The sequence below is a fragment of the Pongo abelii genome, chromosome 1, assembly GCF_028885655.2.
Source record: "Pongo abelii isolate AG06213 chromosome 1, NHGRI_mPonAbe1-v2.0_pri, whole genome shotgun sequence".
Taxonomy (NCBI): Eukaryota; Metazoa; Chordata; class Mammalia; order Primates; family Hominidae; genus Pongo; species Pongo abelii.
In genome coordinates, this window is record NC_071985.2 from 75209665 (window position 1) to 75236935 (window position 27271).

General features: G+C 39.8%; 1 protein-coding gene and 1 pseudogene across 18 annotated transcripts in view; one reads left to right on the plus strand and one right to left on the minus strand.

Moving 5' to 3' along the window:
- RABGAP1L (RAB GTPase activating protein 1 like) overlaps positions 1 to 27271 on the minus strand; it is an 857048-nt gene that overhangs the window by 217892 nt on the left and 611885 nt on the right. For all 18 annotated transcript variants that reach the window (XR_010140177.1, XM_054551197.1, XM_024245486.3 and 15 more), the window contains 1 exon segment: positions 22999 to 23040. Coding sequence is in view for 17 of the 18 variants with exons in the window: in XM_054551197.1 (XP_054407172.1) it covers positions 22999 to 23040 (42 nt within the window). In the remaining variant the exon portion in view is untranslated.
- On the plus strand, positions 13051 to 18500 carry LOC112135781 (barrier-to-autointegration factor-like; annotated as a pseudogene).

Sequence of the window (27271 nt, forward strand, 5' to 3'; positions counted from 1 at the left end):
GACTGCTGATTGTTTTCTTAAAAAGTTTTCTCCTGGCCAGGCACAGTGGCTCACGTCTGTAATCCCAGCACTTTGGGAGGCCAAGGTGGGCGGACCAACATGGTGAAACCCCGTCTCGACTAAAAATACAAAATTAGCCAGGCGTGGTGGTGCCTGCCTATAATCCCAGCTACTCGGGAGGCTGAGGCAGGAGAGTCTCTTGAACCTGGGAGGTGGAGGTTGTAGTGAGCCGAGATCACGCCATTGCACTCCAGCCTGGGCAACAAGAATGAAACTCAGTCTCAAAAAAAATAAATAAATAAAGTTTTCTCCTGGTTTCATAGATATAATAATTTTAACATGGCACATGGCTGCTGAGTTTCAGACAATTATTTCCTAGTTCCCTTGCAGTTAAGTGTGGCCGTGGACAAAATTTTTGTCAATGGAATGTGAATAAAAGTGACGTATGCAACTTCCTCACTATTTGTTTAAAAGGAAATTGCCTTCCCTCCACTTTTGCTTGAAATTTCCCTCTTCCTCTGAATTGAAAGATGTGTCTGACTTTAACTATGTACATGAGGACAACATCCTAAGAGATAACTGAACAAATTCATTATAGAACCTGAGTCCTTGAGTGATCTTACATAACTGAGCTATCTGCCTTTTGGGGCCAGTCATTTTCTCTCTAGATTAATATCTGTGGGAGAAATACACCATCTTTTTTAAGCCATTATATTTTTTATGGTTTCTTTCTTTTTCTGAGACAGGGTCTTGCTCTGTTGCCCAGACTGGAGTGCAGTGCACAATCATGGCTCACTGCAGCCTCAACCCCTCAGGCCCAAGTGATCCTCCTATCTCAGCCTCCCAAATAACTGAGACTACAGGTATGTGCCATCGTGCCTGGCTAATTTTTGTATTTTTTGGAGAGATGAGGTCTCTCTATGTTGCCCAAGCTTCTCTCAAACTCCTAGGCTCAAGTGATCCGCTTGCCTTGCCCTGCCAAAGTGCTGAGATTACAGGCATGAGGTACTGTCCCTGCCTCTGGTTTCTCTTTTATGCACTCTCTTTCTAAATAGAAAAAAAAAACTTCCTTTTTTTTTTTGATACAGGATCTCACTCTGTCACCCAGGACTGGAGTGCAATGGTGTGATTACTGGAGTGCAATGCCATGAGACTATGCCTTGCTATTTTTTTTATTTTTATTTTTTGTAGAGACAAGATCTCACTATGTTGCCCAGGCTGGTTTTGAACTGCAAGACTCATGTGATCCTCCTGCCTCGGCTTCTCAAAGTGCTGGGATTACAGGCATGAGCCACGGCTCTTGGCCATAAAAACCTTCTTAATCAAGCTTATGTATGACATTTAGAATAAATGACTTTATTCTAAATTCATTTAGCTTTACCAAAACCAAATTCTCTTAGTCAAGGAAAAGCAATAAAAGATAAAAAAGATCAAGGCTATGGGGGTTTTAGTTATTATATTTCCAGCAAAAGGAGCATATTTCAGCCTTTTCTCAACCTGCATAAACAATATATCAAATAAAACTGTATATGCTTCAGTTACATTTCCTCTACTGGTTATATTATTCTGATAAGATCAATTGATTCCCACAGTGAGTTATCAAACTATCAACACTGTAATGGACAAAATTAGTCTATTTCATTCTAAAAAGCAATACCAGCAACTCTTACAGATAAAAAGGGTCATAGAAACATATTGGGCAGTGACATCCTCTGACAAGTCTCTCGATAATAGCTCCTTATGATCAGCTCACATACTCTGATTGGTCAGAGTGAAATGAGTTTAACCAGAGCATTAAACAGTATTCAGGGATGACTTCATATATCTCAAAGATTATGACAGAGTAAGTGGAAAGGCTGAACTCAGGAATCAAATATTATTCCAGCCAGTCAAGAGCAGAGAATATTTTAATTTCATGATGATTTTTGACAGTGAGTTCATTTTCATTAGCCTAAATTCAATTATTTGTTGATACAGCAATGGCTCTTGGTTGCTCTGGCTCTGCTTCTATCCTATTCAACCAAGGACATTTTTAAATTGGGACAACTGTCTTTGAACATACAATAGAATATGCTTAATTCAAACAACTTGAATTAAAAAACCTCTTTTCACTTATAGTATGATGTCAACATAGATTTGTGGAATGGAGACTGATTTCACTACAATTTAAGGGTCTCCTGCTGTATAATGTAAAAAGGCATGGAATTTTTAGTGAGAGCCACCTGGCTTTTATTTATTTATTTGTTTATTACTTTTTAGATAGCAGGTCTCACTATGTTGTTCAGGCTAGTCTTGCACTCATGGGCTCAAGTGATCTTCCCACCTTAGCCTTCCAAGTAGCTAGGATTATAGGCATGTGTCGCCATGCCTGGGCTTTGATTATCAAGTAGGATATAATCTCTTCTTCACAGAGCAACTGTTAAGGTTTAAAATAAACACACACACACACAACCCCACAGTTTAGAAGTTAAGAACACTGCCTCTGTAGTCAGACAGGCCTAGTCGTGACTGTGGTATGTCATTTGCCTAACTGAATGACTTTAACCAAGTTTTTAAACTTTTTATAAGTCTTAGTTTCCTAATCTGTAAAATGAGCATATTGATTCATACCAACAAGTCAATACAGTATTAATAGTAATAGAATCACCGAGAAAATAGTAATACAATATTAACAGTAATAGAATTATTGTGAAAATTAGGATTTCTTTTAATTAATGTCAGTAAAAAAATTAAGGGTCATACACTATGCTAAGTGAAATATGCCAGAGATAAGACAAATCCGATATAATTCCACTTACATGAGGTACCTAGAGTAGTCAAATTCATAGAGACAGAAAGCAGAATGGTGACTGCCAGGGGCTAAGGGGAGAAAGGAATGGGGAGTTACTATTTAACAGGTGCAGAGTTTCAGTTTTGCAAGATGAAAAAAAGATCTGGAGATGGATGGTGGTGATAGTTGCACAACAATGTCAATTTACCTAATGTCACTGAACTGTGTACTTAGGAATGGTTAAAACTGTACTTTTTTTTTTTTTTTTTTTTTTTTTTTTTTAGATGGAGTCTTGCTCTGTTGCCCAGGCTGGAGTGCAGTGGTGCGATCTCGGCTCACCGCAACCTCCGCCTCCCGGGTTCAAGCGATTCTCCCGTCTCAGCCTCCTGAGTAGCTGGGATTACAGGCGTGCACCACAGCACCCCGCTAATTTTGTATTTTTAGCAGAAATGGAGTCTCTCCATGTTGGCCAGGGTGATCTCGAACTCCTGACCTCAGGTGATCCACCCACCTTGGCCTCCCAAAGTGCTGGGATTATAGGCCTGAGCCACTGCGCCTGGCCAAAACTGTACATTTTATGTTATGTATATTATACTACAATAAACAAAATTAAAGGTAGTGAAGATTAGTTGTTGTTTTTTTTGTTTTGTTTTGTTTTGTTTTTTGAGACAGAGTCTCACTCTGTCGTCCAGGCTGTAGTGCAGTGGCATGATCTCAGCTCGCTGCAACCTCTGCCTCCCGGCTTCAAGCAATTCTTTGCCTCAGCCTCCTGAGTAGCTGGGATTACAGGCGCCCACCACCAGGCCCGGCTAATTTTTTGTATTTTTAATAGAGATGGGGTTTCACCATCTTGGCCAGGCTGGTCTTCAACTTCTGACCTTGTGATCCACCTGCTTCGGCCTTCCAAAGTGTTGGGATTATAGGCGTGAGCCAACGTGCCCAGCCGTGAAGATTAGTTTTAAAGTGCTTAGCACAGCATCAGATACATTTTAAGTGCTCAATAAATGATAGGTGTATTACTATTAATTTTATTTGTTAAACATTTAAAAAATGCATTTGAGAGCTGATTACAAGCTGTTTAAATGCTACACAATTATATTGTTATTGATGGTAGCTGTCAGATTTTTTTTACATAGATCCAACACATTGCTTGGATATCTAGAAATACCTGATAGAATGATCACAGTGCAGAGGTGTGAGTGCTAGACACATACCCTTACACACACACAAATACACACACTAACATTTCACTAATGTAGAACAAATGGGTTGTTTATATTCAAGCATGGTTATAAAGAGACTTTTAAGTTGAAATGAAAATATTCTGGTGGTATTCATCTTGAAGTATAACAAATAAAATATTCCTTTGCTCCTAATTTTATTATATTGTTCTGTAAACACTTTTTTTTTTGTAAAAGAGACAAAGATAAATTTAGCCAAACACTTAAACAACAAACATGCAAATTATACAAAGATTCTTATCTACTCATTAAAGGAATGAAATGGTTATATAAGACATACAAACATACACACATATACACACACCTATAGCATAGATTGACACAGTTGGCATGACATAAATTTAGAGAATGTTTCCCTGTCTCTTTATTTTATAAGTTAGGAAATTAAGTGTTAAAAGGTTAGATGATTTGATTAAAATTCCACAATAAATTGATGGCAGAAATGTAATTAAAGCCCCTCAGAATTGTATCCTGCGCATCCCCCTCAAATGTGCCATGGCAAAGGACTTGCCTCAGCCATTCTTCTTCATTCCTCTTCTACATGCTGTTCACTCTCACTCTCATGTCCTATTCTCAGGTTAGATGCCACCTTTGGAAAATGTTTCCTAGCTTCCCAGAATGAATTTGGCATCCTGCCTTTAGGCTCCCAAAGATCCCTTTTAAACCCCAGGATCAATCACACTGAATTCTTACCGTCTGTGTGCCTCCCCTATTAGACGTGACAACTTCAGGACACAGAATGTCATCTCTGTGTCCCCTGACATCTAACCCAGGGACTGTCAATACTGAATATCTGTTGAATAAGTGAACTAACTAACCATCACAGGCTTCTCCAAAGAGAGACAGGAAAGATGGGATCAAGGACATAGTAAGGAAGTTAGCCTTGGAATGGGGGCAGAACAGACCTTCATTAAAGACAAGAGCAAAACAGAAGAGGATGAAGACGGAGAGAGATTTTTAAGTAAAAGGGATGGAAGCTTAAATGAGTACTCATTTTGCTCACAAAATAGAACAAGGAGGAAACTGGATTTTATTGTTCTGTTTGTTCTCTGTCAAGGGAGCTTGTATTTCTTAGGGTACATTAAGTTCAATTTAATCACTGCCTACTTGGAAATGGTTATGTTTATTCAACTGTCTTCCCTTCTTGATATTTTGGATTGTTTCATGAGAAATAAGTAATGAGAAATTTTTTCAACAAATTTAAGGTATTATATAATACGTGCATGGTACTGTGATGATATACATTTTTTCCTGATACAGATCCCTATTTCATAAAATGTATTATTTCTGAAACTTTAAAACTTTAAAATTCCTTGAGTATCCTAATTAGAAGCCCAGTATTTACTTTAAAATTCCTTGAGTATCCTAATTAGAAGCCCAGTATTTGTGTTTATTGGTTTGTTTTAGCATTTACTAGATAGCATCTTGAAACTAACCTATCATCAAACTGAAGATGCACTAGAGAAAGTCAAAAACAAACAAATGAAATATTCAAGTAAAAAATGATGTTGGTAGAGGAAACTGAAATAAAGGAATGTCAATGTCACAGAATTCAAAGTGCTGCATCATTATATTCCCTTTCCATATCCAGGAGTGGTGTTTTACTGCCACCAACAGGACAATAGGCATTCCTTCATGAAAGTTACAAAACTAATGGAATGTACAAAATCATTGCAAATCCAAAAAAAAAAAAAGTTTATGAGTTGTTTCATTTTTTTTCAGGTGTTTAGACTTCTATTTTTGTAACATGAATATTAACTACAGAAACTACATTTCCAACTTCAGTTCTTCCTTAAGTCACTATCTTCAAACACAGAAACAGTAACTTTTAACCTAAGTTGGTACATCAAAGACTAGGGAGAACTGAAATCCATTTTCTAGTTTCAAGGTCTTTTGCTTTTCTTTTTTTTTTTTTTTTTTTGAGACGGAGTCTTGCTACACCATTCTCCTGGCTCAGCCTCCTGAGTAGCTGGGACTACAGGCGCCTGCCACCATGCTCGGCTAATTTTTTTATCTGATCTAGCCAACTCCCCTCTTGCTTTTAGCCTTCGAGCTGCCATTCATTATTCCTGGGCTTAAGCCAAGCTAACTTTGGGAAACATTTAGTTTATAGTTTAAATGATAATAGCCTTTCCCCAAAACTCAACCGACTTTGTAAAGCTAATGAGAGACCACCAGGCTAGGGGGATAGAGGAGCTTGAATTCTGCTATGGTGTGGACATGATTGTCAGCCATTATTCTGGAGGTCACAAGATATGCAACTTCCCCAATTACTCCTGTAGATAACATCAGTATTATAGAACCTAAGACTGGCCTTTTGGGATATCTTTTCAGGTTTTTTGCATGACACCAATGGCTCCACCTGGACCCACCAACTGCTCCTGTGGCCCCACCCAGAAGCAACTCAGCACACAAGATGACCGTTTTCCACACCCCTATGATTGCACCCCCAACCAATCAGCAGCAAGTATCCATTGTCTAGCCACCTCCACCCTTTCTTCCAAACTACCTTGGGAAAATCCCTAACCTTCAATGAGACTGATTTGAGTAATAACTCCATCACCTGCAAAGTGTGGCTGTCCTCATATCAATTAACCTCTTTCTTTACTGCAATGCTCCAAGAATTGATTTTGTTTGTGCAGTGGGCAGGAAGCACCTGTCAGGTGGTTACAGTGACAATGGTGGTGATAGTAGTAATCCAGAAATGAAGTTCTAAGGAAAAAAAAAACTTTTCTGAAAGAGGGTAAAAGAGATCAGGAACAAGACAAAGATAATTACTCTTGCCACTTCCATTCAACATTGCACTGTTAGCAGTGAATCTGTACAGGTCTGCAGCAACTCGATTCTTGCCTCCTCAATAAAAAGAATTTGTCCAAGAGGGTGTAAGGCAGAGTGAGAGATCAAGGCAAGTTTTTGAGCAGGAGTGAGAATTTCTTAAAAACTTTTCGAGCAGGAATGAAAGGAAGTATTCTTGGAAGAGAGCCAAGCAGGCAACTTGAGAGATTCAAATGTACTGTCTGACCCTTGACTTAGGGTTTTATACATTGGCATGATTCCAGGGTTTGTGTTTCCTCTCCCCTGATTCTTCCCTTGGGGTGGGCTGTCCACGTGCACAGTGGCCTGCCAGCCCTTGGGTGGGGCCACATGTACAGTGTGTTTACTGAAGTTGTGTGCATGTTCATTTGAGGTATTTTTCCCTTACCAGTCAAGTGTTCCCAGAGGAGGGTCATATACCAGTTAAACTCCACCAGTTTGCCTCCTAGTGGGTATGCTTGAGCCTACTCACCCAAATCCTGAGATCTTATTAAGAAGCTGCTGATCACCAGCTTCAGGTGTTTTCTATCTATTGGGAGACAGCCTTTCCCTGGTGCAAGCTACAACCATTATGTTAGATAGTTTAACAACTGCCTGACCATTACCTGATGGTCACCTGACATTCCTGGGGAGGAGGGCCCTCTCCTGTCCTGTTCATGTCTGCCTAGTTACCTATTCTATCAGTACTGGAGGTTTTAGTCAGAGGAATTAGGCAAGAAAAAGAAAGAAAATGCATCCAAATCAGAAAGGAAGAAGTAAAAATATGTCTACAAGATGACTGATACAATTTGGCTTTGTGTCCCCACCCAAATCTCATCTTGAATTGTACTCGCATAATTCCCACGTGTTGTGGGAGGGACCCAGTTGGAGATAACCGAATCATGGGGGTGGTTTCCTCCATACTGTTCTCGTGGTAGTGAATAAGTCTCACGAAATCTGGTGTTTTAATAAGGGGAAACCTGTTTCCCTTTGCTCTCATTCTCTCTCTTGCCACAGCTGCGTGAGACGTGCCTTTCACCTTCAGGCATGATTGTGAGGCCTCCCCAGCCACATGGAACTGTAAGTCCAATAAACGCCTTTCTTTTGTAAATTGCCCAGTCTCAGGTATGTCTTTATCAGCCACATGAAAACGTACTAATACAATGACATGTTGTATTTCAAAAATCTTGGGAAATACGCAATACACATACATGAATATTAAAGCTGAAAATGAGTTCAACAAGATTGCAGGTTATAAGATCAATACAGATAAGTTGGTTGTATTTAACCCGGGAGGCGGAGCTTGCAGTGAGCCGAGATTGCGCCACTGCACTACAGCCTGTGTGACAGGGTGAGACTCCATCTCAAAAAAAAAAAAAAAAAGGAAAGTCAGTTGTATTTTTGGATACCAGTAATGAGGACGCAGTGAAAATGAAATTAACAAACAATTCAATTCACAATAGCATCAAGCAGAATAAAAGTTAGAATTAAATTTTTAAAAGTGCTTTAAGACTTTTGTATGCTAAAAACCACAAAGTATCATCAAAAAAAATTAAATAAGACCTAAATAAATGTGAAGAAACCTCATGTTCATGGATCAAAAGTCTCAATATTGTTAATGTCGATGAAGAGTCAATCTCTGTAAAATATTTGAAGAGGTTTATTCTGAGCCAAATATAAATGACCAATGGCCCATGACACAGCCCTCAGATCATGAAAACATGCGTCCAAGGTGGTCAGAGAACAGCTTAGTTTTATACATTTTAGGAATACGTGAGACATCAATCAAATACATGGAAGATGTACATTGGTTTGGTCCAGAAAGGTGAAACAATGGGGAAGTGGGGGCTTCCAGGTCACAGGTAGATTCAAAGATTTTCTTATTGGCAATTGGTTGAAAAAGTTAAGTTGTTGTCTAAAGACTTAGGAATGTCTGGGTTAAGATAAGGGGTTGTGGATACCACGGTTTTACCATGCAGGTGAAGCCTCCAGATAGCAGGCTTGGAGAGAATAGATTGTAAATGTTTAACAGACTTAACAAGTCTGTTTTATTGGTGATTCCAAAAGGGAAGATGGCATAATGAGGCATGTCAGACTCCCACCTTCCCCCATCATGGGCTGACTTTGTTTTTTCAGGTTACCTCTGAGATGCCCTTGTCAAGGGGCTGAGGTAAAAGGATGGTCAGGGGGCTTAGGATTTCATTTTTGGTTTACATTCAGATGGCATTACTCCTCAATAGATACAGAGATTCAAAGCAATCTCTATTAAAATCCTATTGCCTTTTTGGCAGAAACTGACAAACTGATCCTAAAATTCATATGAAAATGCAAGGGACCTGGAATAGCCAAAACAATCTTGAAAGAGAAGAACAAAGCTGGAGAACGCACACTTCCTTATCTCAAAACTTATTACAAAGCTAGAGTAATCAAGACTGTGGTACTGGTGTAAGAACAGACACACAGATAAGGGAATAGAGAGTCCAGAAATAAAACTGTCCATGGTCAACTGATTTTTGACAAGGATGCCAAGACCATCCAACGGAGAAAGAAGAGTCTTTTCAAAAAATGGTATGGGGACAAGTAGATAGCCATGTGCTAAAGGATGAAGGTGTACCCCTAGTGTATGGTATGCTAGGGCTGCCATAAAAAGGAATCAGACTGGGTGGCTTAACAACAGCGATTTATTTTCTCACAGTTCTGGAGGCTAGAAGTCTAAGATCAAGGTGTCAGCAGGGTTTGTTTCTTCTGAGGCTACTCACACTTTGGCTTGTAGATGGCTGTCTTCTCCCTGTGACTTTGCATGGTCTTCTCTCCATACATGTCTGTGTCCCAATGTCCTCTTAAAGATACCAGTTATACTGGACTAGGGCCCACCCTAACGAGCCCATTTTAACTTAATTACCTCTTTAAAGACCCTATTTCCAAATACTGTCATGGTCTGAGTAACTAGGGGTTACGACTTCAACATATGAATTTTGGGGGTAGGGGGGAAACACAATTCAGCCATAATGCCCTGCCTTACATCATATACAAAAATTAACTCAAAATGCATCAAAGTCCTAAATGTAAAAGCTACAATTATAAAACCCTTAGAAGAAGAAATTTTCGTGATCTTAGATATGACACCAAATGCACAAACAACTAAAGAAAAAATAAATTGGACTTCATTAAAATTAAAAATGTTTGTGTTTCAAAGGACATTATCTAGAAAATGAAAAGACAGTCCACAGAATGGGAGGCAATACCCAGCACATATAAAGATCTGTTACAGCTCAGCCTGGCAACATAGTAAGACCCTGTCTCTAAAAAAAAAAAAAAAAAATTTGCTGGACGTGGTAGCACACACGTAGTCACAGCTACTTGGGAGTCTGATGTAGGAGGATCCTTTGAGCCCAGGAGTCTGAAACTGCAGTGAGCCATGATTACGCCACTGCATTCCAGCCTGGGCAACAGAATGAGACCCTGACTCAAAAAATATATATCTGTTACAACTCAACAATAAAAGTGCAGGAAACCCAATTAGAAAGTGGGCAAAGGATCTGAACAGCCATTTCTCCAAAAAAGATATACAAATGGCCAATAAGCACATGAAAATATGTTCAGATGAGATCGGGCGCATTCGGGGTGGTATGGCTGTAGACTTGAAAAGATGTTCAACATCAGAAGAATGCAAATCAAAACACAACAAGATGTCACTTCATGCCTACTAAGGTGGCTATAATAAAAAATAAAGTAGACAATAATAAATGTTAGCAAGGATGTAGAAGAATCAAACCCTCATTGTTTCGATTGTCTCCTATTCACCCTGCTAATACGGGAGGAATTCCTGCCCTACGGTTGCAGCCATGGTCAAACACACCTGACACGGACAGATGAGATTGACAGTAGTTTATTAGTAACATGTATTCACACCCCAAGGGAGGAAAACATCATGGAAGGGCTGGATTAAAACACAGTGAACAATCAGGGGCTGTGGGAGGCAGGCTTTATGGTATCAAGAGAGTTGGGTGCCCCCTAGCTCCCCTGGGATGATGTGATTGGCTTGTTTGAATAATGACACAGGATGGCATGGAACTGAAGCTTGCTACTCTAAGAAAGAACAGTGCCACTGGGTATAGTGGCTCATGCCTATAGTCTCAGCTACTTTGGAGGCTGAGGCAGGAGGATTGAGTCTAGGAATTGGAGGTTACAATGAGCTATGATTGTGCCACTACACTCCAACCTGGGCAACAGAGTGAGACCCCAGGCCTAAAAAAAAAAATCCAAGAAAATAACAGTGCCTCATCCTTTGGCTAAGGAGGGTTGTTTGGCTAGGAAAACTTATCCATAGGAGCAAAATAAGGAGGAGACCTTGCACTTAGGTAACTGGAGGCCTTCCTGATTTCTGCCAGATGTTGAGGCAGCACATCATATTGGGCTTTAATTTTAGGCCTTACAACATACTTATACGTTGCCACGGGGGATGTAATGGTGCAGCTGCTTTGGAAAACTGTTTGGCAGCTCCTCAAAAAGTTAAACACAGAATTACCATATGGTCCAAGAATTCTGTTCCTAGGCATATAACCAAGAGAACTGGAAGCGTATGTTCACAAAACCTTGTACACAAATGTTCACAGTAGTATTATTCATAACAGTCAAAATGGAAACAACTGAAATGTTTATTAACTGATTAATGGATAAATAAAATGTGGTACATTTGAACAATGGAATATTATCTAGCAATAAAAAGGAATTAAGAACTGATACATGCTATGACATGGATAAACGTTGAAAACATTATGCTAAGGAAAAACAGCCAGTCACAAAAGATCACTTATCATATGATCCCATTTATATGAAATGTTCAGAATAGGTAAATCCACAGAGATAGAAAACAGATTAGAAGTTGTCAGGTGGTGATAGGATGGGGAAATGGGAAGTGGCTACTATGCTTATGGGGTGATAAGAATGTTCTAGAATTAGATAAAGGTGATGGGTACACAAGTTTGTGACAATCCTAGAAACCACTAATTGTACATTTTTTTTTTTTTTTTTTTGAGATGGAGTCTTGCTCTGTTGCCCAGGCTGGAGTGCAGTGGCGCGATCTCGGCTCACTGCAAGCTCCGCCTCCCAGGTTCACGCCATTCTCTTGCGTCAGCCTCCTGCATAGCTGGGACTACAGGCACCTGCCACCACGCCTGGCTAATTTTTTGTTTTTTAGTAGAGACGGAGTTTCACCGTGTTAGCCAGGACGGTCTTGATCTCCTGACCTCTGATCCACACGCCTCGGCCTCCCAAAGTGCTGGGATTACAGGCATGAGCCACCACGCCCAGCCACTAATTGTACATTTTTTAAGGGAATTTTATGACACATAAATTATATCTCAATAATGAAAATGAGAGAAGCTAAATACTGGGGACAAGAGCAATTAATTTCAAGGTTTTTAAAAGCAAAGGAGGCCAGGCACGGTGGCTCATGCCTGTAATCCTAGAGCTTTGGGAGGCCAAGGCGGGTGGATCACTTAAGGCCAGGAGTTTGAGACCAGCCTGGCCAACATGGTGAAAGCTCGCCTCTACTAAAAATACAAAAATTAGCCAGGTGTGGCGGCGCATGCCTGTAGTCCCAGCTATTCCAGAGGCTGAGGCACGAGAACCTCTTAAACCTGGGAGGTGGAGTTTCCAGTGAGCTGAGAAAGAGCCACTGCACTCCAGCCTGAGCAACAGAGCTAGAATCTATCTTTAAAAAAAAAAAAGCAAAGGAGACCTGGGTTGAAAAAGCTGCTATCCTGGCAGAATTCTTATTCATATACACATAGGAGGAAGTGAGGGAAAAGAAAACCTATGCTTTCTCAATTTGACTCTAAGTGAGTAGTCAATAAATATTTAAGTACCTACTATGTGCCCAGCAACTCCAATACAAAGGCAAACTAGTGGGCAGACCCCACATAGAGATTAACTACAATGAGGAAGACAACAACCAACCAACCATTTAATCAGGTATCAGTCCCAGGTGTGCAAAGGACTGTCAAATAGATGTCCTAGAAGACAAAGGGAGCCTGTGTTTTCACTGTCTAACCTAAGTTTGCAGAAGGCACAGAAAGTTCCTAACGTAGTGAAGCTAAATGGAAATTAGCTTATTGAAGAGAGGGAGACAGAGCATTCCTGGCAGAGGAAACCAGTATATGTGATGGCTCTTAAGTGAAAGACAGATTGGTCTATTGGGAAAACCTGAAAGAAGTTCATTATGGCTTGATTGAGACAGTGCAAATGAGAGGCAGGGAAGGGGCAGTTGAGGATGGAGAGGTAAGTTGTGCCAGATCATAAAAACTATGTGGACTGTGTCAAAGTTGTGAACTTTATCCTAAGAGCAATGGAGGCCTTTAAAGGACTTTAAGCCAGAAAAAATTTACTTCTCTGACCTCATCTCCTACCGCCCTTCCCTCACTCTCTTGTTGCAGTCTCGCTGGCTTCCTTCTGTCCCTCAACACTCAGTCACACTCCCAGCACAGAGCATCCCCTCACTACCTGCAGTCTTTGTCCAAATCTCACCCTCTATTTGAGGCCTATCCTGACTACCCTATTTAACATTGCAACCTACCCATAACTCCCATCACCCTGCAGTACTTTTCCTTTTCCCCATAACACTATAACTTCTAATATGCTATATTTATATATTTATTATGTTTATTGTTGATATGGTTTGGCTGTGTCCCCACCCAAACCTCACCTTGAATTCTAACTCCCACAATTCCCATGTGTTGTGGGAGGAACTTGGTGGAAGGTAATTGAATCATGGAGGTGGGTCTTTCCCATGCTGTTCTCCTGGTAGTGAATAGTCTCATGAGATCTGATGGTTTTAAAAATGGGAGTTTCCACCATCTGGGAAGTGAGAAACGCCTCTGTTCAGCCCTTGTCCGGCCCACACAGTGTCTCCGTCTGGGAAGTGAGGAGCGCCTCTGCCTGGTGGTCATACCATTTGGGAAGTGAGGAGTGCCTCTGCCTGGCGGCTGCACCGTCTGAGAAGTGAGGAGCCCCTCTGCTAGGCGGCCCCACCGTCTGGGAAGTGAGCAAAGCCTCTGCTGGGAAGTGAGCAGCGCCTCTCCCTGGCCCCTGCACTGTCTGGGAAGTGAGGAGCACCTCTGCCTGGCAGCTGCACCGTCTGAAAACTGAAGAGCGCCTCTGCCTGGCCGCCCCACCCTCTGGGAAGTGAGGAGCGCCTCTCCCCGGCCCCCGCAGTGTCTGGGAAGTGAGGAGTGCCTCTGCCCAGCTGCTGTGCAACCATCCAAGTGTGAAGTGGCAGTCTTGTGTGTGATCTGTCTGGCCTCCTCAAGTTTGCATTTTTGACATTAAAGTTTACTTTTAAATTAAAAAAGAAATAAATAAATAAATAAAAACAAGAGTTTCCCTACACAAGCCCTCTCTCTTTGTCTGCTGCCATCCATGTTGGATGTGACTTGCTCCTCCTTGCCTGCCTTCGTGATTGTGCAGCCTGGCCCAGCGACGTGGAACTGTTAAATTGCCCAGTCTTGTGTATGTCTTTATCAGCAGTGTGAAAATGAACTAATACAATTATCAACTGTCTCTTGCTAGAAAATAATTTCCACAGAGGCAAGTAGCTTTGTTACTTTAGTTCACTCATCTCTATTCAAGCACATAGAACAGTATCTGTCTCTAAATAGGTGTTTAGTAAATATTGTTGAATAATGACTAAAATCTGCTTTAATAGTATTAAAAAGCCAAAAAACAACAGATGCTGGGTGAGGGTGCAGAGTAAAGAGAATGCTCATACACTGTTGTTGGGAATATAAATTAGTTCAGCCACCATGGAAAGCAGTTTGGCAATTTCTCAAAGAACTTACAACAGAATTACCATTCGACCCAGCCATCCCATTACTTTGTATATGCCCAAAGGAATATAAACTGTTCTACCATAAAGACACATGCACATGTATGTTCATCGCAGCACTATTCACAATAGCAAAGACATGGAATCAACCTAGATGCCCATCAACAGTACACTGGTTAAATAAAATGTGGTAAACACCATAGAATACTATGCATCCATAAGGAGAATGAGATCATGTCCTTTGCAGCAGCATGGATGCAGCTGGAGGCCATCATCCTAAGCAAACTAACACAGAACAGAAAACCAATTACCACGTGCTCTCACTTATCAGTGGGAGCTAAACATTGAGTACACATGGACACAAAGAAGGGAACAATAGACATGGGGCCTACTTGAGGGTGGAGGAGGGTGAGGATCCAAAAACTACTTATTGGGTACTATGCTTATCACCTGGGTGAAGAAATAATCTGTATACCAAACCCCCATGACACACAATTTATCTATATAACAGACCTACACAAGTACCCCTGAAATTCAAAGTAAAAAAAAAAAAACTGCTTTAAAAAGACTACTGGCAGTGTGGCAACGGACTAAACAAGGATCAAGAGTATACGGGGAAAGTGCAGTCACCCACTTCTGTCAGTTCCACTGCTAACACTCAAATCCAAGCCACCATCTTCTCAAACCTACCTCTTTCGTAAACCTCAGCATGATCTAAACTAATCATATTGATATGGTTTGGATGTTTGTCCCCTCCAAATCTCATGTTGAAGTGTAATCCCCAATGTTGAAGGTAGGGCCTAGTGGGAGGTGTTTGGGTCATGGGGGTAGATAGATCCCTCATGAATGGCTTATTGCCATCCCGTTGCTAATGAGCTAGTTCTCACTCAGTGAGTTCACGTGAGATCTGGCTGTTGTAAAAGAGTCTGGGACCTCCCCCTTCTGTCTCTTGCGTCTCCTCTTGTCATGTGATATACAACTCCCCTTGCTTTCTGCCATGATTGTAAGCTTCCTGAGGCCCTCACCAGAAGCAGATACCAGTACTATGTTTCGTGTATAACCTGTTGAACTGTAAGCCAAAATAAAACCATTTTTCTTTTCTTTTTTTTTTTTTTGGAGACAGAGTCTCACTCTGTTGCCCAGGCTGGAGTGCAGTGGTGCAATTTCGGCTCACTGCAATGTCTGCCTCCCAGGTTCAAGCGATTCTCCCACCTTAGCCTCCCGAGTAGCTGGGACTACAGGCACACGCCACCATGCCTGGCTAATTTTTATATTTTTAGTAGAGACAGGGTTTCACTATGTTGGCCAGGCTGGTCTCTAATTCCTGACCTCCAGTGATCTGCCCACCTTGGCCTCCCAAAGTGCTGGGATTACAGGCATGAGCCAATGTGCCTGGCTGAAACTTCTTTTTTTTTTTTTTTTTTAAATAAATTACCCAGCCTCAAATGTTTCTTTATAGCAATGCAAGAATGAACTAACATATATATTCATTTATTTGTTTAATTACTATCTTTCTCTCATTGGAATGCAAGTTCCATGAAAGCAGGGTCTTTCCTGGTTACTACTTTATCTCCAATGTCTAGAACAGTACCTGGCACTTCATAGGTATCCAATATTTATTACTACAGGAGGTCCTGCAATAATCCAGGAGGCCATCATCTTCCTGGAAAATTTGGTGGCCTAAAAGCTACCTAAGTAAGAATAGGAGAAAAGTGGGAAGATTCTAAAAATTTTCAAGAAGTAGAATCCACAGGACTTGGTGACTGAACTGATATGGGATATTAAGAAGAGAGTTAAGGATAACTTCTAGGTTTCTGGTTTGAGCAGCTGGGTAGAGTCCTTACTGAAGTGGAGGTTACTAGATGAAAAGTACATTTGGGAGGGCACATTATTTCAGTTTTGACTTTTGATGTGCCTGTGAAACATCCAAGCCAACATGTTCAGTCCACAGCCAAATATGTGGGTTTGGATTAAATATAAATGAGAGTAAACATCAACCTAAGTGCCCATCACCTGAGAAGTAGATGAGAAAATGATATATTAATATATACACCATGGAATACTACTCAGCCATAAAAAAGAATGAAATAATGTCTTTTGTAGCAACTTGAAAGAGGAGGCCATTATCCTAAGTGAAGTAACTCAGGAATGGAAAACCACACCGAATGTTCTAAGTGAGAGCTAAGCTATGGCTATGCAAAAGCATACAAAGTAGAAAATGGACATTGGAGACTCAGAAGGGGAAAGGGTGGGAGGGCGGTGAGGGATTAAAAAAAATAAAAATAAATGAGAGTAAACATTTATAGATGAAACCAGGGGAATGGATAGGATCAACAAGGGAGAAGCAATAAGCGACTTCCTAGAGGCTGTAGATCTGTAGAACTCCAAGCTAATGGCTAGGGGGAAAAAGGAGTGAGGAAAAAAAAAGACAGAAGTAGCAGAGGGGGAGATAAAAGAAAGGACAGAAACCAAGGGAAGATGTTTCCAAAACATAAAAAAAGAACGGGAAAAAAAAGGAAGCATTGTGTATGTCATTATGCTGTTTTGACAACTGTTGAAGGATCAAGTAAGATATTAAAAAAGCTTCAATGGAATGGTAAGGAAAAACCATACTGGAAAGGGCTGAAAAGCCAAAAACATCAAAGATATACTTCAGAACTTTTTTTTTTTTTTTTTTGAGATGGAGTCTCGCTCTGTCGCTCAGGCTGGAGTACAATGGTGCGATCTTGGCTCACTGCAACCTCTGCCTCCCGGGTTCAAGCGATTCTTGTGCCTCAGCCTCCCAAGTAGCTGGGATTACAGGTGCCTACCACCACGCCTGGCGTTTTTTGTATTTTTAGTAGAGACGGGGTTTCATCATGTTGGCCAGGCTGGTCTCGAACCCTTGACCTCAGGTAATTCACCCACCTTGGTCCCCTAAAGTGTCAGAACTTTTATATAAGCCCCTCCAAACTAAGAGAGGTCTAGTCTTCTAGAATTTAGCCATGATCCACTGTTTCCCTAAAGAAACTGGATATTCTCCCCAAAAAAGAAAATACTGGAGTCTTCCAAGCTGGCTGAAGAGCTTTATTTATATGACTTAGTAATAAAAAAATTACTAAATCATTACTTTTAAATTGCTTTGTTTTATATTTATATTTATTATATTTATGTATAAATATATAAATTTATATATTTAATATATTTATATATTATATTTATATTTCTATTTATAACTTGCTTTCGATTTCCATAAAGGTGCTTGTTTAGAAATTTTTGAAGAGTATGGGAAAATGTACTCTCACATTGCTAGCAGAGAAGAATTTTGTAATATGTATCCAAAATTAAAATTTGGTTACAGTTTGACCTAGCAATTCCATCTCTAGAAATTTACCCCAGAGATATCAGATAAGTATGCAAAGATGCAAGTTTAAGGATATTTGTTACGGTTTTATTTAACAGGAAATTCTGGAAACAAATGTCCATAAAAACTAAATATAAAATTGGTTAAATAAATTATGGTACAGGGGAAAGTTCTAGTGGCTTGACGTATTGGCAGGAGCGGCCGGGCGGCAGGAGGAACCATTACGGGAACTGAATCTGACGATTAAACCTGAACAAGATTACAACCTCCCAAAAGCACCGAGACTTTGTGGCAGAGTCCGTGGGGGAAAAGCCAGTAGGGAGCCTGGCCAGGATTGGTGAAGTTATGGACAAGAAGCTGGAGGAAACGGGCTTTGACAAGGCCTATGTTGTCCTTGGCCAGTTTCTGGTGCTAAAGAAAGATGAAGACCTCTTCTGAGAATGGCTGAGGGACACTGGTGGTGCCAATGCCAAGCAGTCCCAGGACTGCTTCGGATGCCTTTGAAAGTGGTGTGACACCTTCTTGTGATGCTTTCTGCGAAGCCCTTAATCCCCAGCCCTCATCCGGAGTTTGCAACCGAGTAGGGACTCCTCCCCTGTCCTCAACAAAGGAAAAGACTGCTATTGTCCCACTCACCTCCAATGTACTCCAGGGTCTTTTGGGAGTTTTCTCTCCTAACCATTTTAACTTTTTTGGATTCTTGCTCTTGCATGCCTCCGCCTTCCTTTTTCCCCTGCTACTTCCCTGGGGACAGTTACCAGCTTTCCTGAATGGATTCCTGGCCCCATCCCTCACCCCGACCCTCACTTTCCGTCCGTTTGATACCATTTGGCTCCTTTTTTGGCAGAAAAGTCACTGTCCTTGTAAAGTTTTTTAGATCAATAAAGTCAGTGGCTTTCAAAAAAAAAAAAAAAATATATATATATATATATGGTACAGGGCAGGGCACAGTGGCTCACGCCTGTAATCCCAACACTTTGGGAGGCTAAGGCGGGTGGATCACCTGAGGTCAGGAGTTCGAGACCAGCCTGGCCAACATGGTGAAACCCTGTCTCTACTAAAAATACAAAATTTAGCAGGGCTTGGTGGCTTGCACTTGTAATCCCAGCCACTCGGGAGGCTGAGGCAGGAGAATCACTTGCAACCCGGGAGGCGGAGGTTGCAGTGAGCCAAGATTGTGCCACCGCTCTGCAGCCTGGGCAACAGAACCAGACTCTGCCTCAAAATAAATTATGGCACATACAGTAGGATAAAAACCAGTCAAAAGAGAAATTCTGTCTCTAACAATAGCACCTCAGTACACTGTAGTACTGAGTTCTAGGCATCAATCATATATTAACTCATTAAACTCTGACAACAATCTTTTGAGACTGGTATTACTAATATTCCCCCATTTGAAAAATGGGGAAATTGTAATTTACCTAAGACCATTGGATAAATTGTTTTGAATGAATCTGAACTTAAGTAGTCTGACTCCAATGTCCACATGCTTTTAACCATTACATGTGTTCAGTGACATGGAAAGATATTCACAATATACTAAATGAAAAAGAGTATTGTTCAACAGCATTTTTTGAAAGAAAATAAATTTATGTGCATCCTTTCACACTGTTCTTCTGGATTTTCTCCCACTTTCCCATCTTATCTCAAACTCAGATTAAAAATGTACACACATACGTACATATGTGTATAGGTAGGTAATGCATACTTATATAATCGTAGACCAAAGCATGGGATAAAGGTTTTATACCAAGTTTTTATTATGGTTATCCCTGGGAACAGGATTATGATTGGGCTTTCTTTATCTCTGTAGTGTCTGCATACACATGTAGGACATGAAATGAGCATATAATACTTTGGGAAGGCCAGAGAAAAACACTCTGTCATTTGCTTTTAACCACGGATAGCAAACAAAAAACCTATTCTGACTGAAAAATTTCTGTGCCCAACATGAAGTGGCTAAGATCAATTCTGACTGATCATATCCAGTCTATTAAATCTATTGAATGTATTCTATGACTACCTAATGTTTCATATAAGTAAATAAATTATATTTGGAGGAATATATCTGACGTACGTACTGGACACAAAATAATTTCATGATGCTGCCTAGTATTGTGAATCATTCTTTTAGGTCAATAGCCTTTTAGCTACTTGATAGGCTATTACTAACCAAAAAGTAGCTGGTCCCATTCAGAAAGTAGGTGTCTTTAAAACCTAACTGAGCAACAGAGAATTCATCCTATATCTATCCCATTCAAAAAAATTATAAATCCAACTTTCCCACTACTGAGACAAAAGTCTTTAGGTGATCTTGGGCTTTGATCTCTCAATTATCAACTAGGGGCTGGGGGAAGAATTAGATGTTTTCTCTGGCTAATACCATTACTATTCTACAAATAACTCCTAGACATTTAATGTATGTTAATGAGATAATCTGTTAGTCCTTAACACAGAGTATAAATGTTCAAGAAATGTTAGTTCTGTCCCCTCATCACAAGAAATGCTTATAATACAGAGAAATCTGAAGTCTCTCTGTAGCTATACTGAAAATTCCTTAGGCTCAATTCATAAGCACTTTGAAGGTCAGGCTCATTGGCTCACACCTATAATCCCAGTGCTTTGGGAGGCCAAGGCAGGAGGACTGCTTGAGTCCAGGAGCTTGAGACCAGCCTGAGCAACATAGTGAGACACCCGTCTCTACAAAATTTTTAAAATTAGCTGGGCATGGTGGGATCTACCTGTAATTCTAGCTCCTCAAGAGGCTGAGGAGGGAGGATCACTTGAGCCCAGGAATTTGAGGCTGCAGTAAGCTATCACCACACCACTATACTCCAGCCTAGGCAACAGAGTGAGCAGAATAAGACCCTGTCTCAAAAAGCAAAAAACAAAACAAAACAAAACAAAAAAAACCGCAGCAATTTGAACTTCTCCAAAGTTTTTAATTTTGATATAAACAAATACATATTATTTTATCTGGTATACTACACTAGAAGCTGAAAGTCAGTGACTGTCATATATGTTTGCATATTCTTTTTTTCCAAGTGGTGGCAATAGATCATTAAAGTACACTTCAGTTTAGTCCCATATATACTCTGTCTATGGGGGGGTCAGCTTCAGGATTCATATAAGGAAGTCACATAAATATAGGGCACTAGTGGTAAGAAGGCTCTTTTTATCTTCTCTAACTAATAAAATTCTCTAAGATGATGCTAGAAGAGTGCCCATGTATTGCTAAAGAAGACAGACAAAGCCTTCCTACCCAGTGGCCAGAGAATGTCCTCTGTAGAGGCCTTGTCTGTGTTAACATGGACAAAATAAATGAAAATAATATGAACAAGTCAACATGTCAATCAAGAAGATAATTTACTAATGTATGTAGTATTAAGTTGACACAGGGTATAGGTCTGATATCCAGAGAGGTAGTCCTGGGTTACTCAAAAGACAGATTAAGCATGCAGTGAAAGCAGTAGTAAAGATAAGTCACCAAAAAAATGAGGAAAGGCATTTTGGGAAAGACATAATATCTGAGAGTTTAAAACATTAGATATAATATGAGAAATCAGAACTTTCTTGGACCTCCTTGTACTTACTTTATGTTTTAATATTGTTTTTAGTCTGAATTACATATACTTTCAATGCTTAGGCATTCTAAAAGTCTTATTCCAGCCCTGTTGAGAGGACATGTTGGAAAGTTTCAGCTTGGATTTGTTTTAACGAAAGAAAAAAATTAGAGGTCAAAACCCATGACTTCATTAAAGGATACAGCAAATATGTTTGTGTTATTTTATTTAAAATATTTTTCTATTTTCTAAATAGCTTTGGCATAAAAAATATATAAACACATATGATTTAATTTTAAAAAGTGCATTTTATGAACTTCACAAAGAGCAAATGTGTAAAGGAATAAGAGATGAGGAATAGAAATCCACTTACTGAGTTGCAGAGGGCCTGTACTATTTCGTGCCTTTGTTTAGAATCAAGGTTATGTTAATGGTTAGGTATGGTTAAGGCTCTCCTAACGTATGGAGAGGTCCTCCTATGATACCACATCATTATCTTTTGACAGATTCAGAAGAATGATAAGGGATCTAAGAACACATTCTGAGTCACCGTGTAAAGAGCAATAATAATGACAGCTAACTTCACTAGGCAGTAAAATGTTCTAGATACTACATTAAGGACTTCTTTGATCATCTCAATTCTTTTAACAATCCCATAAATTAATTCCTATTATTATCTCAAAACCCAGACTTTGAGCACTTAGAATAATTTGCCTAAGGTCATATGGTAGGGCTGAAATTAGAAGCAAATCTGTCTGAGTCCAGGTCTGCCATTTTAACCACCATGTTATACTGAGGAAAGGGTAAGCCTGTGCCTTTGAGGCAATTATCGCCTTTAGTATCAAAATGTCTTCTTTGACTGAAGGACAAAAACCAGCTGGGTTATCTTCATCAACTCTGCAGCAAATGTCTTGCAGTTACCACATTATTAAAGCTGTATGATATGTTGACATAAAATCCAACAAGGTAATTACAATAGAATTCTAAAGTGTTTTATAAATTTCTGTCATGGAAAGAACTGCAAATTGAAATGTAGCAGTTTCTTTTTTAGTCAGTGTATTATAAAAACTTTTTAATAATTCAATGATATGTTTAGGTACCTCCAGAGATGTTATAGTAAAAAGTGTTTTAAGAAAAAAGCAGGCATCATTTTGACAGAAAACAATTTTTAACTTTTTCTCTTATATCGTCCAAGTCATATGATAAAAAGATATTTTATGTTACTGGAAAAAGCTCTATGATAGTACCATTAAATAAATGGATTATAAGAAAAAAAAAAGACTCCAAATAAACAACAGAAAAGGATGAGAGGAGAGAAGAGGATCAGAGTTTCTCAGAGAAGTCATCTTTTTTTGTGTATCTGAGAAATTAAAATGAGTCAAAGACTGTAAATTGAATTATTCCAGTCCCAAGGGCAAAGAGGTAAGAGAATTTGGTAACTTAAGATTAAAAAAAAGACTTACCTTTAGGAGAGCCAAAGCTACATGAAAGATTATGTTCAAACCCTGAAATAGAAAAAGAAAGTGAAGATTAGTACTGCCACGTATATCACTATTTTATTATTTCCCCAAGACTTCCATATATATTTAATAAAATTCCTAATTGCTTTCATCTTCACAAACAATAATTAAACCATGAGTTTTTTTTTAAAGGTATTTTCTTTCCCTGAGTGGCTTGTTGTAAATTTTAGGTGCTATTTAATCAATGTTCACATAAAATTGTTTTTACAATAAGTTATTTCCCTTCAGTCAATTTCTGGATTATTTGCATGTGCCTAAGTCTTATGAAAGTCAAGTTCCTTGCTCAAGCTGGCATAATGATGCAGAAGTCTAAAATTATTAATTGAAATTCCTAACCCTAATCTGGACATCTCGGTGTTACAGTTAAACTGCAAGTGGCAGACAGAATAAAATAAAATAAAAAAAAAACAAGGCAGTGTTGCTGATAAGTGGGACAGATTGTGTACTGGAGGCTTTAAGTATCACACTGCATTTCTACTACTGTTCTTATTGTTTTCTTATTTGTTTTAGCAACTGCTTTCAAGTATTATTTGTATAACTAGAGGTGGTCATTAGGGGCTATCTGCCAGACTTCCTTTTCTTTTCTGAAAACCATAGCAATATTTCTTTAGAAATAAACAAATTAAATTGTTCCTTAAGAAGCTATTCTAGAACTGAAATTTTGAACTCTGGGTTCTGCCAAATTGCTCTGAAGAGATGTTGAGTTATTAAATTCAAAAGATAGAGAATCTTATACGATAAAGATAACAATCAGAAATGTTTGCTACAAAATGTGCTGTTTCCTTGCCATGCGAGTCATCATACATAAGAAAAAAGATATTTCAAGTATGAGTTGGCATAAGTCCCATAAGTCCAGGGTCTATTTGATGTGTCCTCTTCATCTTGGTCACTGATATATTCTGGCTGGCTTTTGGATATGGAGCTGTACCAAATGTGCTATCCAAAAAACTTATAATAAACCATGCTTTTTCTGTCTCTGAAATAACTCCAGAAGCAAAGATTAGGCCCAGATATTTAGAGTGTATTCCTGTTATGATTTGCTAACATAACCTTTCACATTCAGCTACCAGAAATATGACATAATGATGGAAGGAATGAATGATAAACACAAATATTCAGGTGGTTAAAATATAAACCAAATATTTTTGGTTTGGGGTTTACTCAGCTCATTATTTAAGAAACCAAAAGCAATAGGAAATAAGTATAATCAGGCCAGGAGATAAAAACAAATGAACACAGTTCATCACCATACTAAGCAATTATCCTGGACTGGTTTTGATCACAATTTACCAATTAGAAAAAAAAGACTATTACAGATTTTAAAATGTGGGTTACAATTAAGCAAAACTTGCTTTCTGAATCAAAATTTGACTTCTCACACACTAGCTGCTGCCCACCTGCCAAAACTTAAAGGCCAATATAAGAAAGACCTACTGCCCTGTTCTCCAACTCTGTCCACCACCACATCACAACCACTAGGCAAAAGTGAATTCTCACAACCTGAGTGTTTATCAGCTTGCCATCAGAACCTGATCCACTATTTCTCTGTTCTTGTTTTTCTAGTCACTGCTCAAAATGCAAATCCCTCTCATCTCTAGTTTTCTCATCTTCATAATGCTCTGGTCCTTTATCCTAAGCCAGTTTGCTGCTCCTCCTCTCCTTTCCAAATACTTTCATGGTAGCCTTTGGAAACTCCACTCCATGTTCAGCTACCTTGGCGGTATTCTTAACCTCCCGGTCAAACATTTCCCCCAAATTCCTTATATTCACAGGAATTGTGAAATTTCATTGATTCTTATAACAACCTATACAATGATTCTCATTTTTTAGAGTATGAATGTGACTAGCCCAATATTATACATGTGAAAACCAAAAAGACAATTCGAAGCCCTCCAACCAACTAAATGGAGGACCAAAGGGACCCAACTAAACCTGAAAAAATAGTCCAGATCACGACAGGAAGGGGGAATCAGGCATGCCTCATTATACTCTCCTCCCTTTGGAGTTCAGGCACCCAACTGACCAGCAGTAACATTAAAAGAGAGATCCTAAGACAGACAGAAAAGACCCTGTAGCAATAAGATACCAAATTCCAACGTGACTCTAAGTATAACATCACATAACAGATAGCAGGGCCCTGAAAGAAACCAAACTATTTTATCCCAAAAGCACTTTGGGAGACTGAGGCGGGCGGATCACGAGGTCAGAAGATCAAGACCATCCTGGCTAACATGGTGAAACCTAGTATCTACTAAAAATACAAAAAATTAGCTGGGCGTGGTGGCAGGCGCCTGTAGTCCCAGCTACTTGGGAGGCTGAAGCAGGAGAATGGTGTGAACCCAGGAGGCGGAGCTTGCAATGGAGCCAAGATCGCACCACTGCACTCCAGCCTGGGTGACAGAGTGAGACTACATCTCAAAAAAAAAAAAACATTCCTTGAACATATTTTGAAATGGTCCTACAAAGCTGTCTCTTTTGGGGAAAATTTACTTTCTATAGAGGATTCCCTTCTCTTTCCAGGTCATTTTCTGATCCTGAAGAGATTGGCTGAGAGTTTAGAACCTTTTTAGGATGTCTGAAGGAAACATTTGCCATTTATTGCCTCTGGGAGTGGTTACCCATGAGACTTCATATAATAATAAGAACTCTAGTCTTTACTACCCCTTATCATAACCCGGACACTCCTTTCTGTTGATTCCAGGTTTTTAGATAATAACTTAACTCTTTCAACCAATTGCCAATCAGGAAATCTTTGCCAACCTGGGCAACAAAGTGAGACCCCATCTCTACAAGAAAGTAAAAAAAAATTAGCCAGGTGTGGTGGTGCACACCTGTGGTTCCAGCTTCATGGGAGGCTGAGGCAGGAGGAGTGCTTGAACTGAGGAGGTTGAGCTGCAGTGAGCCAAGATCACACCATTGCACTCCAGCCTAGATGACACAGCAAGACCCTGTCTCAAAAAACAAACAAACAAAAAGAAAGAAAAGAAAAGAAAAAAAAAAAGGTAACATTTTTGAATTCACCTATGACCCGGAAGCCCCAGCTTTGAGTTATTACTGCACTGAATGAATGTATGCTTCACATCACATGTATTGAGTGATGTCTTGTCTTTTTTTTTTTTTTTTTTTTGAGACAGAGTCTTGCTCTGTCTCCCAGGCTAGAGTGCAGTGGTGCAATCTTGGCTCACTGCAACCTCTGCTTCCTGGGTTCAGGCGATTCTTGTGCCTTAGCCTCCCGTGTAGCTGGGGCTACAGGCCCTGCCAACACACCTGGCTAACTTTTGTATTTTTAGTAGAGCCGGGGTTTCACCACTTTGGCCAGGCTAGTCTCAAACTTTTGACCTCAAGTGATCTGCCCATCTTGGCCTCCCAAAGTGCTGGGATTACATGTGTGAGCCACCGCACCCAAACTGATGTCTTTTTTTTTTGAAGAACAGAGTCTCGTTCTGTCGCCCAGACTGGAGTGCAGTGGCACAATCAGAGCTCACTGCAGCCTTGACCTTTTGAACTCAAGCAATCTTTCCACATCAGCCTCCCAAGTAGCTGGAACTACAGGCATGTGCCACCACACCCAGATAATTTTTTTTTTTTTTTTTTTTGGTAGAGAGGGTTTCACTATATTGCCCAAGCTATTCTTGAACTCCTGGCCTCAAGCAACTCTCCTGCCTCAGCCTCCCAAAGTGCTAGGATTAAGAGCATGAGCCACTGTGCTCAGCCATGGATTAATGTCTTATGTTTCCCTAAAACATATAAAACCAATCTGAAACCCAATCACGTTGGGCACATGTTCTCAGGACCTCCTGAGGCTGTGTCATGGATCATGGTCTGTAACTTGGCAAAATAAACCTCTAAATTGATTGAAACCCATCTCAGATGCTTTTTGGTTTACATATGTGTTTAGTAACAAGCTAGAATCACCCCCTCAAGCCTTCTGATGTCTAGTCTAGTGAGATATTCTCACACAGTGCTGGTAAAACGTGCATAATAAATGCTTATCTGAAGACTGAATGATTAAACTACACTAGCTTTCCCAAATTTTCGGGGGTTGATTTATTTCCCTGTGGACCCAACTAGACCAGTTTACAGAATTATCATCAAATTACAGTAAGAACCCATTTCTTCAATTATCTCAAAATCAAACAATTAGACAACCAAGCTGTGCAAAACACAAAGAACTTACAAGTAAAAATTAAGTAAATAAAGATCTCTAAATAGCCAA